This window comes from Sphaerodactylus townsendi, linkage group LG02, assembly GCF_021028975.2.
Source record: "Sphaerodactylus townsendi isolate TG3544 linkage group LG02, MPM_Stown_v2.3, whole genome shotgun sequence".
In the NCBI taxonomy this organism is placed as follows: Eukaryota; Metazoa; Chordata; class Lepidosauria; order Squamata; family Sphaerodactylidae; genus Sphaerodactylus; species Sphaerodactylus townsendi.
The window spans coordinates 36,082,635-36,097,253 of record NC_059426.1 but is presented as its reverse complement, the minus strand read 5'-3'; the positions used below and the strand labels follow the sequence as shown (position 1 = coordinate 36,097,253).

The 14,619-nt window shown below is 44.1% G+C and overlaps 1 protein-coding gene across 1 annotated transcript in view; it reads left to right on the top strand.

Moving 5' to 3' along the window:
* PSMD14 (proteasome 26S subunit, non-ATPase 14) overlaps positions 1-2,710 on the top strand; it is a 58,361-nt gene extending 55,651 nt beyond the window's left edge. Inside the window, exon 11 of the mRNA XM_048485506.1 lies at positions 1,840-2,710. Within this exon, the coding sequence (XP_048341463.1) occupies positions 1,840-1,938 (99 nt within the window). The 3' untranslated portion in view covers positions 1,939-2,710. The remainder of the gene's footprint in view (positions 1-1,839) is intronic.
* The last annotated feature ends 11,909 nt before the right edge of the window (positions 2,711-14,619 follow it).

Sequence of the window (14,619 nt, the reverse complement as noted above, 5' to 3'; positions counted from 1 at the left end):
TACCAGTCCTGCTAATCCTCCAGTGACTGCGGCTGCTTTTGCAGCCATAGAAAACCCTTTCCTTTGAATGAGGGCCGCCAATAAGAAGCCCTTCCTTACAATAACCCTGCCTGCTTTCTAAAAAGCTCTGCAGGTGTCAGAAGTGCTGGCAGGCACCACATTGGTAAATCCTGATGTAGCATTACCAGGAACAGGCCATGTTTTATGGCCCTTATGCTGGAGCAAGCCAAAGTTTGACACAGCACCTCATGCTGAAGCAAACCCCGGTTTGATATACTTCCTCCTCTTTCCTGGCCTCATGATCCACATTTGGCTCTTCATACTCATAGCTTGAGAATCTCTGCTCTAAAGAGTGACATAATTACAAAATATAAAGTCTTCGACTCCCTGTGCTTTTCATTGGAGATATTTCATTGGTGGTATAATCAGGTATGTTTTAGGCTTCTGAGTGCCACTCCGGCGATGAAATAAATTAATCTAAAGTATAGTAAATTTCACAGTGGTTTTTTAAAATGTTTTTCTCTCTTGGAAGAAAGAGGCAGTATTTATATAGTGCCTACTGTTGTAATACCTAACCAAATACTGTAAGGAAACACTCCTTCCCACTGGAATACTTGATATGCTTGGTGCAACCTCACTTTTTCTATCTATGTTTTTCATTTGTTTAATTGGAAAGTGCTTTTGTTTTCAGTGAGTATATCTTAAAATAGCATGGGATGGAGTCCCAGATCCGCTGGAAGCAAATTGCATAGCTGCCATTGATTTCAATGGAGCCTAGATTTCATTCATGAACATCGTAAATTAATGAGAAGAAAAAGGCATTATTAGAATGGGCTGTTCTTGAACTTGACAGTGAATTTTTGATGATTCTTAGTTAAAGGTAAAGTTTCCCCTCCAGTCGTATCTGGCCCTGGGGTACCACTGCAAGCAGTGATTTTATAGGCAGGCCGCTTTTGTGGGGTAGTTTGCCATTGCTTTCCCTGGCTATTCTTTACCCCCTAGCTATGAGCTAGGTACTCATTTACCGATCAAGAAATGGATGGATGGCTGAGTTGACCATGAGCCAACTGCCAGGATATCTGACCCACAGGGGGCTTGAACTCCTGACCGTGTGAGTGGCAGTGCAAGCACTTCACCACCACACCACACCACGCGGCTCGGTTGATTCTTAGTTAAGTAACTCTTATACAACATTGTTAGGCAGATACTCATTTTATGGATTTTCTGCTACAAATAAGTCACGCTACTTGTGACAAATGAAAAGCAAACGCGGAGGCTGCAATAAAAATGGTGAGGATTGGGCCCTCCCATTTCCTGCATAAGGGGGAGAGTGGCCGGTGTGCAGAGAAGATTTTGCTGTTTCTCTTACAGAGATCACTTCCGTTGGAGAATACGGATGCTTTGGAGTGTGAACTCTATGCAGGCTCCATCACCAAATCTCCAGGAGTTTCCCCACCTTATGCCGCCAACCCCCCCTCCCCGCCCCCCATCACAGACTGGGGGCCATGAAGACCTGGCAACCCTAGCTTTGAATAAAGTAAGCCCCGCCCAATTCTGGGAGCATACGTGTGAAAAGTAATGTTTCAAGGACTTCAAAATGCAGCACTCCTGCACATCAATAACACGAGACGCTGTTTAAACTCTGTGCCGCCTCCATCGGCGACAACAAATAGTTGTAGAATGTAATGAGAAAGCGCAGCTAACGTAGAAGAAACTGGACTTGCAACTGCTTCCGTAGCATCCTCCATTCAGTCATCAACTCGGATCAGCCAGTTGCTAGTGTGACATTGCAAGGGGGGGGGTAATTCCTATAAATAACATCCTCTGTTTATATTTTAGGACCCCAAACGTCATTTAGAAGAACATGTGGATGTGCTGATGACTTCCAACATCGTCCAGTGTTTAGCAGCTATGTTGGATACTGTTGTGTTTAAATAACGACTCTTTTGCTCATCAACGCCGTTTTCTTCTGTAACCATCCATTGCTTCAAGCACTGAGACTGAGATAAAATTTCGGTGTCAAAGACATCTGGCATCATTTGCAGGCGAAGAGCAGCACTGCAACACCTTTTTCGGCTTTGTTGTGCAATTACTTCAAGGGTTTTTTTTAATGCCGGAGTCTTCACAGATTCCAACTCAGTTCAATAACACCAGGTTGGGAAATGTGTCTTTATGTTTTCATTTAATATCTGAGGGGAAATCAGCAGTAAATATATATATTGATGGCTGCTACGTACATAATCTTTAAAAGAGATCTGTAACCCATTTAGTGTTCTGGTGGTTTTGTTCATAAATCAGGAGAAAAGGTATGTGTTGGTACTGCTATACATAATTCAAGCACAGGAGTGTATCTCAATAAGGCAATGTGACATGAATGTGATTTTGTAAAAAGGAAAAAAATCCTTTTCAGTCTAAGCAAGCAACTTGGTTTTCAGCCTAACAGGGAACACAGTCTCATTGCTTAGAAAGAACCAAGACTGTAATGCAGTAGGCTGAAATGCAACGTATCACAGATCTTTCCCAAGTTCACCTTTCTAAAACAGTCCTTTGTGGTTCCTGTTAACCCATGTGTGTCCTGGGGCTACATTAAGGAAGAGAGAAGGGGGGGGGGGACTACTCTCTTCCACTGACAGCTTGTTGCTTTTTAAAGCATTTTGTGGTTCTGATTGGTTTGCGACTGTGCTCTCTGGGATTAAAACGTTCCAGGTCGGATGGGTCTTGTTTCCATTCTTTTTACATTTTAATCTGCCTTCAGGACAGGAAAATAAGGAATAGTGTTGAAATTACCTTGAATTTTTTCATAGCCTTTAGTTGAGCAACCTCCCTAGGATTGGAATCCACAACCTGGACAGTTGAAAGGGATATTCGGTGTTACTTTGAAAAGGTGATACAGCTGATTCGACTAGTTTTAAACAATATGTGTTCCATTGCATGTGAACCAGGAAGTCACATTTGTGGGATGCCAGCAAAGAAGTTTGACCTTGGAAAGAAGTAACTCAAACCCTGGAACGAGGCTGTGGAGATTATCGTTTTAAAATGCTTGTGAAAACCTGAAAAATTAGTAAAAAAATAGGCTCCGGTGTCCATTTATAATGTTCCAGGCTCTAATGAGGATTTTTTTTTCAGACAGTTCAAACACAGAAGTCAGTATTTCAGGAAGCTCTTTGTTCATTATTTGTTCATTTCAGTCTTTGATATTTCACTAGGTCTCACACGCAGCTTTTATGTTTTTACAAAAACGTATGTAATACATAGATTTCTTTCCCCCTTGCTTTGTATCAGTCAGTCAGTCATTGTTTAATTCATGTAGCCATAGACAATTACAAAATAAATACAGTACACACATATATGTGCTTACATGGGGGGGGGGGGAATGCATATGAACAGACAATTCTATATATAACCCCCAAAATCTTGCAGAAAAAAAGTATTTAAAGAAAGCTGAAAACAGCAAAAGTATAAAAATACCTTCTAAAACTGTTAAAAAGAAGTAGTGCCTTTACTTGCAAATCTAAACTGTTGTTGTCGTTGTTGTCGTTGTTGCAAAAAGTGATACTTGGTGCATAATGTAAGAGGTCAGTATCATATAAAACCAATAATACTTTCTCTGAGTTGGTATACCCATTGTATAATACCTTATCCAGGAATTTAGACTTAGGTTCTGTATAGAGAGAACAGTACAAGACATAGTAGGTTAAGACCCATATTTTGTAAACAAAGCACAAATGTATGGAGACCTCGGGTGACAAGTATACCAGTACATAAGGTCTTCTAGGTTAGAAATATAAAATGTCCGCACATTTTGAAGTGAATTTGTATCACTACCAGTATACACTTGTGCACTTTGCTGGGTAACAGATTTATACAGTGTGTGAGCATGCCCTGTTCTAGTTCCCAATCTTGGGGAGCAGCACTAGCTTCCAAGTTTAAACTCTCCCATTTTGCCTTGTCAGAGAGTGAGCGCAAAGTAAATGAATGCTAGAACTTGTAACAAAATTGTTGCTGCCAGAAACAAAGGGTTTGTGCCATTTTTCCTACAGAAAGGATATGAACATTGGTTTCAGTGCAGCTGGATGTGCTACATCAGGGGTGTCCTTTTCTGGCTCTTCAGATGTTCATGGACTACAATTCCCATCAGCCCCTGCAGGCATGACCAACATCTGAAGCACCAGAATTGGACACCTCTGTGCTGCATAGTCTGGCCAACAGCAGTACATACTAGACAGAGAATGTGACAATACTCCAATCAAATAGCCACATTTTGGGAATCCCTCACTTCATTTGGCTGTTTTATGCAAACTCTGGTTTCCAGAAGGCTCTTTTTAGAAGTGGTGGTATACTTGCCCCAAACAGGTTTTCACTTTGAGCACACAAGCCTCCTTCCATATCGCAGCCTACTTGAAAAGGCCTCTAACTTTCAGAAGGAGGTTCCTCAATGTGCTGGTGATCACACATTTCCTGAAGGTGGTGTTTGTATAAGTCCTGTCCTTGTTCCTGGAAGGCATAAAAGATAATCGCCACAGTTTAAAGCATCCCGCTTTCGTTCCCCTGTTTCAATGGGGAAATACGATGAAAAGCAAGGATGTCCTGTGTCTTTAGTTCACCTCTTTGTCTTCCCTGCTACTGCCCTGTGATAGTGTTCGTGATCACATGGGGAATGCTTTGTGTGAAACGCAGGCAGCTTTTCATCCTTGCTTTAGAAGAGTTTCCAGGCAAAGAGCAGGATCGACTGGACAAATTTCTTTCAAGCTATTTCAGCAATCCCTACTGGATGGGTGTTAGTTCCTCCTTTTCAGCCCCTCCGTGAGAAGTTCTAATGGTTTACTGTGTATCAGAAAGAGTTATTCATTCATCTACCTCTGAGGACTCTGATGGGCATAATAAGACCAAAGCTAGAGATACATTAATTGGCAAGTAGATGCTAATGAAAATTGTGTTACAGTGCTAACAGTTGGCTGCTTGAGCATGATCGTTCCTTAGGCCTGACCTCTATTGTGTTATTTTTTGTTGGCAGAACACATTTCTCTTCACTACGCTCTTCTTGTTCTGCCAAAGATCATGTGTGTATTGGATAATATAAATATGAGATTTGAGGAAAGGCATAAAAGTAAGCAAACCATAGTTTCTTTGAATACCTTGCTCTGTGCCAAATTGTGTTCTTAAATTTTTTTGGAGTTGCTGCAAATTCTTTGGAGGGATGTCTTTGCTGACAGAATGACTCACAGGATGGAATGATGATATGGACTCTGGCCCCTTCTGCACGTGCAGAATAATGCACTTTCACTCCACTTCCACAATTGTTTGCAAGTGGATTTTGCTATTCTGCACTGTAAAATCCAGCTGCAAAGTGGATTGAAAGTGTATTATTCTGCACGTGCAGAAAGGGCTTAGCTATTACAACAAGACAATCCTAAGGAGAGTTACTATAAGTCCTTTGGAGTGTTAGCAGGCCTCAAAGGATGTGACTGTGCCTAGGATGGCACTGTGAGAGTACCATTCTAAGCAGAGTTATACCCTTCTCAACCAATTAACTTCACCAGACTTGGAAGGGGGTAATTTTTTAGGATGGTATTGTTAACATAACCGCACAGTCCCCCCAATTGTTCTTACGTATGGAGTGGCCTTCAAACCAGATCAATGTCTTCTCCATCCCCAGTAAAAGCTGTTTAAGGCCTCATGGTGGTGGTAGAGGAAAATGCTGTCAAGTCGCAACTGACTACTGATTCCATCGGGTTCTCAAGGCAAGAGATGTTCAGGCATGGTTTGCCATTTCCTGCCTCTGTCTAGTGACCCTGGATTTCCTTAGTGGTCTTCTATCCATGGGCTCTGGGCCCATAACCTGTTGAAGCAGTGGTTACTCAGAGTAGACGACCTTGTAGAATGCAATGCAGAAACAACTGACAGACCCCCAGTCAACAGTGCAGAAGTTCTATTTCTTCCTATGACTACCAAAGTGCTTCGCCAGACAACAGGTGTTTCTAGGCACAGTCCTCTGTGTTCTCTGTGCCAACTATATACGATACAGGTCCCAATCACGTGCACAGGTCTTATCAGTTCTACACATGTTACTTTTGTTGCCCTCGACACTGATTATGTATACGGCACCTGTCTAGGGGTGGACACATCTGTCATGTAGATTTTGCTCATCTACACATGTCTTTTTGACAGGTTCTAACAATAACTGGGGCAGACCCTTCTTAGCCTCTGAGATTTGATGAAGGCTTTGTACAGAAATCTTTCCCAGACCTGCCACAGGAGTTTACTGGGCCAAAAGTATCAGGGTGTTACATCCGGGACTCTGCACCACCAGTTGCATGGAGGTTCTGTAAATGGATGTGACACAGTCAATTGCAAGAAGGCCCAGTTCTTAGAAGATCTAAATGATAGAAGGGGAGAGGTTACGGCTCAATGGAAGAGCTCATGCTTTGGCTTGCAGAAGATCGCAGGTTTGATCCCCAACAACTCAAGTTTAAAAGGACCAGGCAGTAACTGATGTGCAAGATCTCTGCCTGAGACACTGGAGACCCACTGTTGGTCCAGATAGACAATACTGATCTTGAACTTCATGTGTGTGCCCAGAACAGAGGTATGGTCTTTATTTTTGAAGCTAGCTATAGGATGCTTTCAACTGGGTCAACACACGTTTCTGCTGTCACTATAGATACCAAGTCTAAATGGCAATTCTCTCTAGGAGCAAACCGTTTCCAGAGTAGTAGTAGTATTATTATTATTATTATTATTATTATTATTATTTATTCAATTTCTATACCGCCCGATCCCCAAAGGGCTCTGGGCGGTGAACAACATAATATATAAACAATAAGCAGGAGCAAATCCGGTACAATACAAACATAGGCTCCGTCAATAAAACATCTTAAAATACATAAAAACAGTGGCTAACAATTAGCAAACTCCACCCATGCAAACTGGGTAGGGGAAGAAGTCAGCTGCATATTGCCAAGTATTAAGTGGGTAGTATTCTCAGAGCTTTGAATATTTTTGAAGTTTCCAGGATAATCTTCCCATTCAAGCCTAGATTCCTGTAATGTGGAACCACCTCTTCACATTTCCTCTAAAGTTGCCCTCCCCCACCCCTCTCTACAAATTTTTTCAAGTATTTAATTTTTTTTTAAAGACAGGATATTTTAATAATATTCTTCAGAGAGAACTTCGTTAAAATAAAACCAACGTGCCAAAGGGGTCTTACCTTCCAGAGCCCTTCGGGGGTTGGGCAGTATATAAGCCTAAAAATTAAATAAATAAATAAAAATAAATTTGCAGGCGTTTATAGCAGTCTTTTGGCAGCAAGATGCTTCCATTCTTGTGGAGTCAAAGGATAATACCATTTAATTAGAAATAATCCATATTCCATTGTAGCCACAGAAATGTATCTTGTAGCAATTTCTGCTAAGGAAGCTTTCAGGTAAACAAGCTATGTTTCTTACTGGACAATATTTCTGAAATATCTAGGCCAGTGATGGTGAACCTTTTCGAGACCGAGTGCCCAAACTGCAACCCAAAACCCACTTATTTATCGCAAAGTGCCAACACGGCAATTTAACCTGAATATTCAGGTTTTAGTTTATAAAAAATGGTTGGCTCTGAGGCATGCATTACTCGGGAGTAAGCTTTGTGGTAGTTGGTGGCTTTGTTTGAAGCAACCGTGCAACTCTTTGAATGGGTGAATCACGACCCTATGAGGGTTACTCAGAAGCAAGCCACATTGCCAGCAATTGAGCTTACTCCCAGGTAAAGGATCGCGCTTTAGTTCTTTGCATGAAAATCAGTGGGGTTTAACAGTGCTTACAGGGTTACCTATACTGCTTCCACAAAACTAGGTCTTAGATTTAATGCTAATAATTGAGCCCAGCGGCCCAGGCCAGCCTAGATGTGGGGGGGGGGGGATTCTGTTTGTGCATGCCCACAGAAAGGGCTCTGAGTGTCACCTCTGGCACCCGTGCCATAGGTTCTCCATCACTGATCTAGGCAAAAGTGGGCCTAGTATAGTGATTCTCAACCTTTCTAATTCCACAACCCTTTAATACAGTTCCTCATGTTGTGGTGGCCCCCAACCATAAAATTATTTTCGTTGCTACTTCATAACTGTGTTTTCCGATAGTCTTAGGCAACCCCTGTGAAAGGGTAGTTCGACCCCCAAGGGGGTCCCGACCCCCAGGTTGAGAATTGCTGGCCTAGTAGATCATCTCTTGCCTTTGGCAGTGCTAATAACATGAGAACAACTCGTGAGGGCTAGGCCAAAGGCCCATTGACTCCATCTTGCCTTTGTCGGTGGTGAACCAGTAAGAACACAATTCCAGATCAACGGTACACTTCTTTGTGTTCCTCTTCAATAGGAAATAGCTTATACTGAAATTTCTCACTGTAGAACAAAGGCCTTCATTGGGCTGTATTGGGCTGTATTGTGTACAAAGCTTTTTCTCTTAAAAAGAACTCTGATCTGAGTGGTTCATATGTTTTAGTAGGCACCACCTTTCTCATTCTGTTGTACATGTTTTAAAACATTTCACAGACTTTGGGTGCAGCAGAAGTTAAATGTTCCTAAACCCCACTGAAGTCAATAGTGCAGGCACCAATTTCTTAGAGACAAGGGAAGCAAGTCCTATTCAACTTGGTGGACTGCCTTTCTGGAAAGGAGCATTGCATCAGGATGGTTGACATTTAATGACCATTGTAAACATGTGCTGAATTCAACTGGGTGAAGTCCCCTGTAAGTGTACGCAGAATCACAGTCTTGCTTATTTCAGTGGCATGTATAATGTGCACCACACAGTATTCTTTAACACTATCATTACTGCATGAGGGTTGACTTGTGTTTGGCCAGTTTTCAGTTTTTCCTCACTTCAAAGACTTCCTGTCAGATTTGATGGTTTAGGTAGCCAGTCAGGCTTATGAAGTAGAGCATTTTATTTAAATTAGAAAACATTATTTTTAAATCCTGAGGACACTCTAATTCATACATTCTATTCAGGGGTTCTGGAATCTCACTAGAGCAGTGGTTCTCAACCTTCCTAATGCCACGACACTTTAATGCAGTTCCTCATGTTGTGGTGACCCCCCAACCATAAAATTGATATATATAAAATATAAAAAGATCATTTTCCAATGGTTTTAGGCGACCCCTGTGAAAGGGTCGTTTGACCCCCAGGTTGAGAACCGCTGCACTAGAGACACTTTGCTATCCTCTCATAGTACCAGGTAGGTCAGATTTCCACCTAGTCACCCAAATATTTCATGTAAAGCCCTGGTAACTAGTAAGGAAGACACCAAGATCCAGTGTGGTTAAGAGCAGCAGGACTTTAATCTGGAGAGTTGGGTTTTATTCCCCACTCCTGCACATGAAGCCTGCCAGTCACAGAACTTTCAGCCCACATGGAGGCAAATCACCTCTGAACATCTCTTGCCTTGAGAACTCTATGGAGTTGCCATAAGTCAGCTGCGACTCAATAGCACTTTACACAGCCACCCAAAAGAAAAAGACTCCCTCTTCCTGCCCCAGCTTCAGAGACAAAAGAGAGAGCAAACATATGAGTTGTATCCAGTCAGCAGTTTGCCAACTAATTTCCCTGTTTATTATGGTCTGCTTCCCATGTGGGTTTTGTCCACGGAGGTCCCATGATCCTCATCAGCATAACCTTTTGGGTAGTTCAAAGGGAACGTGCCTCTTTTTTCATCAGGAAAACGGATTCTGTATCTCATAGGATAGGCGTGTGATATAGAAATGGGAAATTATATATGTGTGAAATTATACATAGTCCTGAAAATGAAGGTTTGGTGAAATGCTGCTGAAAAGTCACTATTGAGAGCAATAACCCCACACAGGATAATGATTTCCAAAGATCCCTTGGAAGAAAGCATGACTATATAAACCACTGGGTAACTAAATCCCTTTCCTACGCTATCTCATTACCCAGCAAGTTTCTCTTTGAATGTCAGGGATGTTTTGCACCATTAAGACCTGCAACAGTGTCTGGATAGGATATTCTACATGGAGTAGTATATACTTGCTTAGTCTAATTTGTCTTTCATTCATTTTAACGCACTGAATGAATGAACTAGTACATTCTAATCCTGCCCATTCTTCAGGAAGCCTAAGGCAGCACAGACCAGTCTCTCTTCTTCTATTTTACCTTGACAGCAGTTTTGTAAGGTGGGTTGGGCTGAGAGAATGAATGACTCAAGGTTGCCTTGAAAACTTCATGGCAGAGTGAGTGGGAATTTGAGCCTGGCTTCCCCTGATCCTAGTCCAGTGCTCAGACTGCTGCATCAAGCTGTTTTATGAACTAGGAATTACCTGGGGATCTCCTCCTGCCGGGATGCTGTCTGTCTGAAAAGTCAATAAGAGGGAAGCCTAGCTGCTTTGAAGTCTCTTGTTCTGTCCCCAACTCACCCTCAGTCATTTCAGATTATGAATACAATACTTCATTCAGCTACCTCTTCCTAAATCCTACTCATTTCTTCAATATTAATTCTGTTGTCTATTGACAGCTAGACCTGACTGAAAATTTAGGTATAAGCCAAAGAATTTTCACTTCACATCTTTCTTCAAGCCTGGGACATTTTAGGCAGGTCTTTCTACAAGTCTGAAGAAAAATCTAAATAAATACATACATACACATACCCACATACATACATACCCACATACATACATACATACATACATACATACATACATACATACATACATACATACATACATACATACATACATACATACATAGTTTCTTAAAATCTCAAATGATAAAAAGCGTGCCTCTAGCTTTAAGAATCAGAACCCCCTCAGTGGCAGTTGCTAGGCAACCACAACAGTTTTGCCAGCATTCTAGGCTTGGTTTCTTTCAGTTAAAGGCAGGGGGAGGCGCCCTGTTTAAGTCTGTATGACTTGCCACCATGTAGCTTGGGTGATTCAGCCCAGCCTGGGTGCTTCCTCCTGTTCAACATAAGCCACAAAAAGCCACAATTGTGTAGCAGTTAGAATTTCAAATTGGTATGTTGAATCCCCATTCGACTGAGGATGGATCCCTGGATGACACTGGCAGCCTCAGCCTATTTTACCTCACAAACATGGGCAGACTAGCCATCGAGAGCACCTGGACTCCCTTTAGTGGCCAGGAGGCCTCCCTCCACCTGGTCCAGCCTAGTCTTGTGACAAAAGGAAGATGGCACCCAGCCCACCAGAGTTGAGTTTTGGGAGGCAGAGCCTGGCCTGGCTTAGGTGAAGCAAGGGAAGTGGCACCTGGCCCACCTGAGGTAAGGTGAGGTAAGGCAGGAGGTGGCACCCTAGTCAGCCCTCACAGGAGAAGCAAGAGAGGTTGTGGTAGTGCCTGGCTTGGCTCACATGAAGCAAATAAGTTCCTGGCCTTCCCACATGATGACAGGAAATTGACACCCAGCCTGCTCAAGGTGTAGGAAGTGATGCATGGCCCACCTGAACCCTGTATGAAGTGAGGAACGGAGCACCCAATCAACTGGTTACAGAAGGTACCTCTTCCTCTCTTCCTTCATATTTTTTTTGGGGGGGGGCAGGGCAGCATGGCTGGGGAAAGGCTCCTTTTAAGGGGTTTTCACTATCCCTGCTCCCAGGGTTGTCCTGAGGATAAAACAGAGGTTAGAATGCTAAAAACTGCTTCGGGTTCCCTTAGTGGGATATAAATGAAGTAAATAATAAATGTAGCTGAAGATGGGGGGAGGGCAGATAAAATTAGGTTGTTGATGGGTGAGAATATGATAAGAAAGTAAAGAAGGGTGGTGATATTGGGGGTTGCAGGGGGGAGAAATATTGTGGGGAAGGTGACGCACAAAGATGACTTATCACTTGCAAGTCCCACTGCACAGCTGTGCCCACAATTGGGCCATAGTTTCCCATCTACAATCTGCCTGGTCAGTCAAGAAGAAGAAAGAAGAGTTTGGATGTATATCTCACTTTTTCTCTCTTGCAAGGAGTCTCCTTCCCTTCCTCTCCCACAATCCTGGGCACCACACAGGCTCACACACCACAGCCAAACAACCCACATGTTTGGGAGTGGGGCCAGCTGGAGCTTGGGAGGCGAAGCCAACAGTACAAAGCTGAGCTGGCCAGTCCCCCATCCCAGGTGTTCAGTTTGGTCCTGGCCTCAGTGAGGCTGGGATCCAGCTGAGGCCAACATCAAACAGGCTGCCCCTCTCCCAAGCTCCAGTGGAGATCAAGGTGAGCTGGTTGGCCCCACTCCAGAGGTTCCATCTACCAACCATGGAGCCTCAGCAAAGTGATTTGGGCACAGGTAGAAGCCAAAGCAAAACTGCATCATGTAGCAATTGCCGTAATTGCCCTCTGCATCACGCTCTCAATTACTGTTGATTTTTGAGTTCATGGTATCGTTTTTGTCAACAGTTCCAGAGTCCCAAAGTGACTTAAAGTTTAATATCTATATTACAGTCACCATTTTCATGGGCAAGTCTCAATCAGATGAAACAAGTCTCTAGTTCGTGAAAGTACATGCCCCCATATATTGATGACTCTTTAACGCACAGGTGTCAAACTTGCGGCCCTCCAGATGTTATGGACTACAGTTCCCATCATCCCCTGTCAGTATGATGCTGGCAGGGAATGGTGGGAACTGTAGTCCATAACATATGGAGGGCTGCAAGTTTGACACCTGTGCTTTAACGTATCAAACAAAAACAAAACACTGCTGTTTTTGCTGCTAACTTCTCTGTTCCCCTGAAATTTGCTAATGAAGACAGTTTCACGCTGGAATCTCCCTTTGAATGGTCTGTTGTTGCAGTATGGTAATTTGAAGGTCCACAAGACAGCAGTCTGTCATGAGACTGACATTCTTGGGTGGTTTCTGGATGTTGCTATTTTGAGTGTCTGTGTCCTTATGTTCTCCATTGTTCAGTGACCCACATGGACTTCTAGAAATAGCCCTATCTTACTTTTTAGAGAGTGCAACACATTCCTATGTCTTGGCCTCTTGGGATTAACATTCTGGAATTAATATTATGACTATGTATGTATGCATGTATTGCAGTTGGGTGACCTGATCCATCCCACAATGTGACTACAATCCTCATTGATGAGCTGTGGAAGGAAATTGACAAGTGGTGAAATTGAGTCTGTCTTCCTCTGGCCATGCTGATGGGGGCTGATGGGAATTGTAGTTCGTGAACATTTGGAGAGCCGCAGGTTGCAGACCCCTCTGCTGCTTTAGTAAAGCCTCTTCATTATCTATATTTTATTTCTGAAAGGTCTGTTCTTAGTCCAAGCCCCCCAGACACGATTCAACCTTAAAAAAAGAAGAAGCTAAAATCTCCAGTAAATAGACTAGAAGCAAAGGTGGCCAACCTATGGCACTCCAGATGTTCATGGACTGCAATTCCCATCAGGGCTGATGGGAATTGTAGTCCATGAACATCTGGAGTGCCATAGGCTGGCCACCCCTGGCTAGAGGCTCACTCCTAAACAAACGTTGACCGTCCATTGATTTCAAGGGCGAGAGACCGGGCCGCTGGGAACTCCCCCAGTGGAATGCGGGGTGGGTGGGTTGCCAAACCCAATTCCCTCGTGATTTTTGAAAATCTTGTTTGTCAAAGAAACGAAAATGCCGCCAGTAGCCGGTGCCACGGACTCCTGGCCGTTCCAGATTTCCCAGGGAGAAGGAAGGGAAAGACCTGGCTGGCCTCAAGCGGGAAGGCGTGAAGGGAGAGGGCCTGGCTTGGGCTGGCAGCGGCCCTTGGCGGCCGGTCGATGGAAGAGGCCTTTCCCCAAGAGCCCCCCAAAATCCAGCCCAGCAGTTCGGCAAAGGGATGCTTGCAAAGCGGGAAGGGGAAGCAGGAGGCAGAGAGGCTCTCCGGGGTCTGTCTGCCTATCTTCTCCTTCCTTCCTTCCTTCCTTCCTTCCTTCCTTCCTTCCTTCCTTCCTTCCTCTCCAGAGGTGACCCAGTCATGAAAGCGCCTGGGAAACGTGTCCTCTTTCTCTCTTCCTTCTCCTTCTGTGTCTCCCAATACAATCAATAGGATCATGAGCAGTGGCACCATAATAATAATAATAATAATAATAATAATAATAATAATAATAATAATAATAATAATAATAATAATAATAGCCTCTGGGTGAGGCTCGAATTGTAAGGAAAGGCCAACAACCAGCTAAAGAACTGGCAGCTGTGATATCCAACAAAATAAATAATAATAATGAAAAAAAAACACCCCTTAAATCCGCGCGCGACCTCCGCCGCAGATCCTCCTTCCTCCCCTCCGCCCGGGCGCCAGGTGATTATCCTAATTAATGTCGATCTAATTAAATCCCCCTCCGCGCAGAGCCAATGGCAGGCGGCGTTTGGTGCGCTCGGCAGGCAGGCAGGCAGGCAAGGCAAGGCAAGGCAGGGGGATCAGGAGAAGCGGAGGGTTTGGCTGATCGCGGCGCCGTGTCAATTGGCCAATCTCTGCTCGCAGGGAGAACCAACCGGGCGGGCGGCGGGCTTGGGGGTGGGTGGCGGGGGGGGGGCGCCGAGGGAGCGGGCCCCGGGATCGTCGTCGGCAGTTTGGGGACGGGCGGCGGGAGACGGAGCTGGGCCGGCCGGGCCGGGGCCCCCGAAGGCCCCCCGAGGGAGCGCCGGAGCG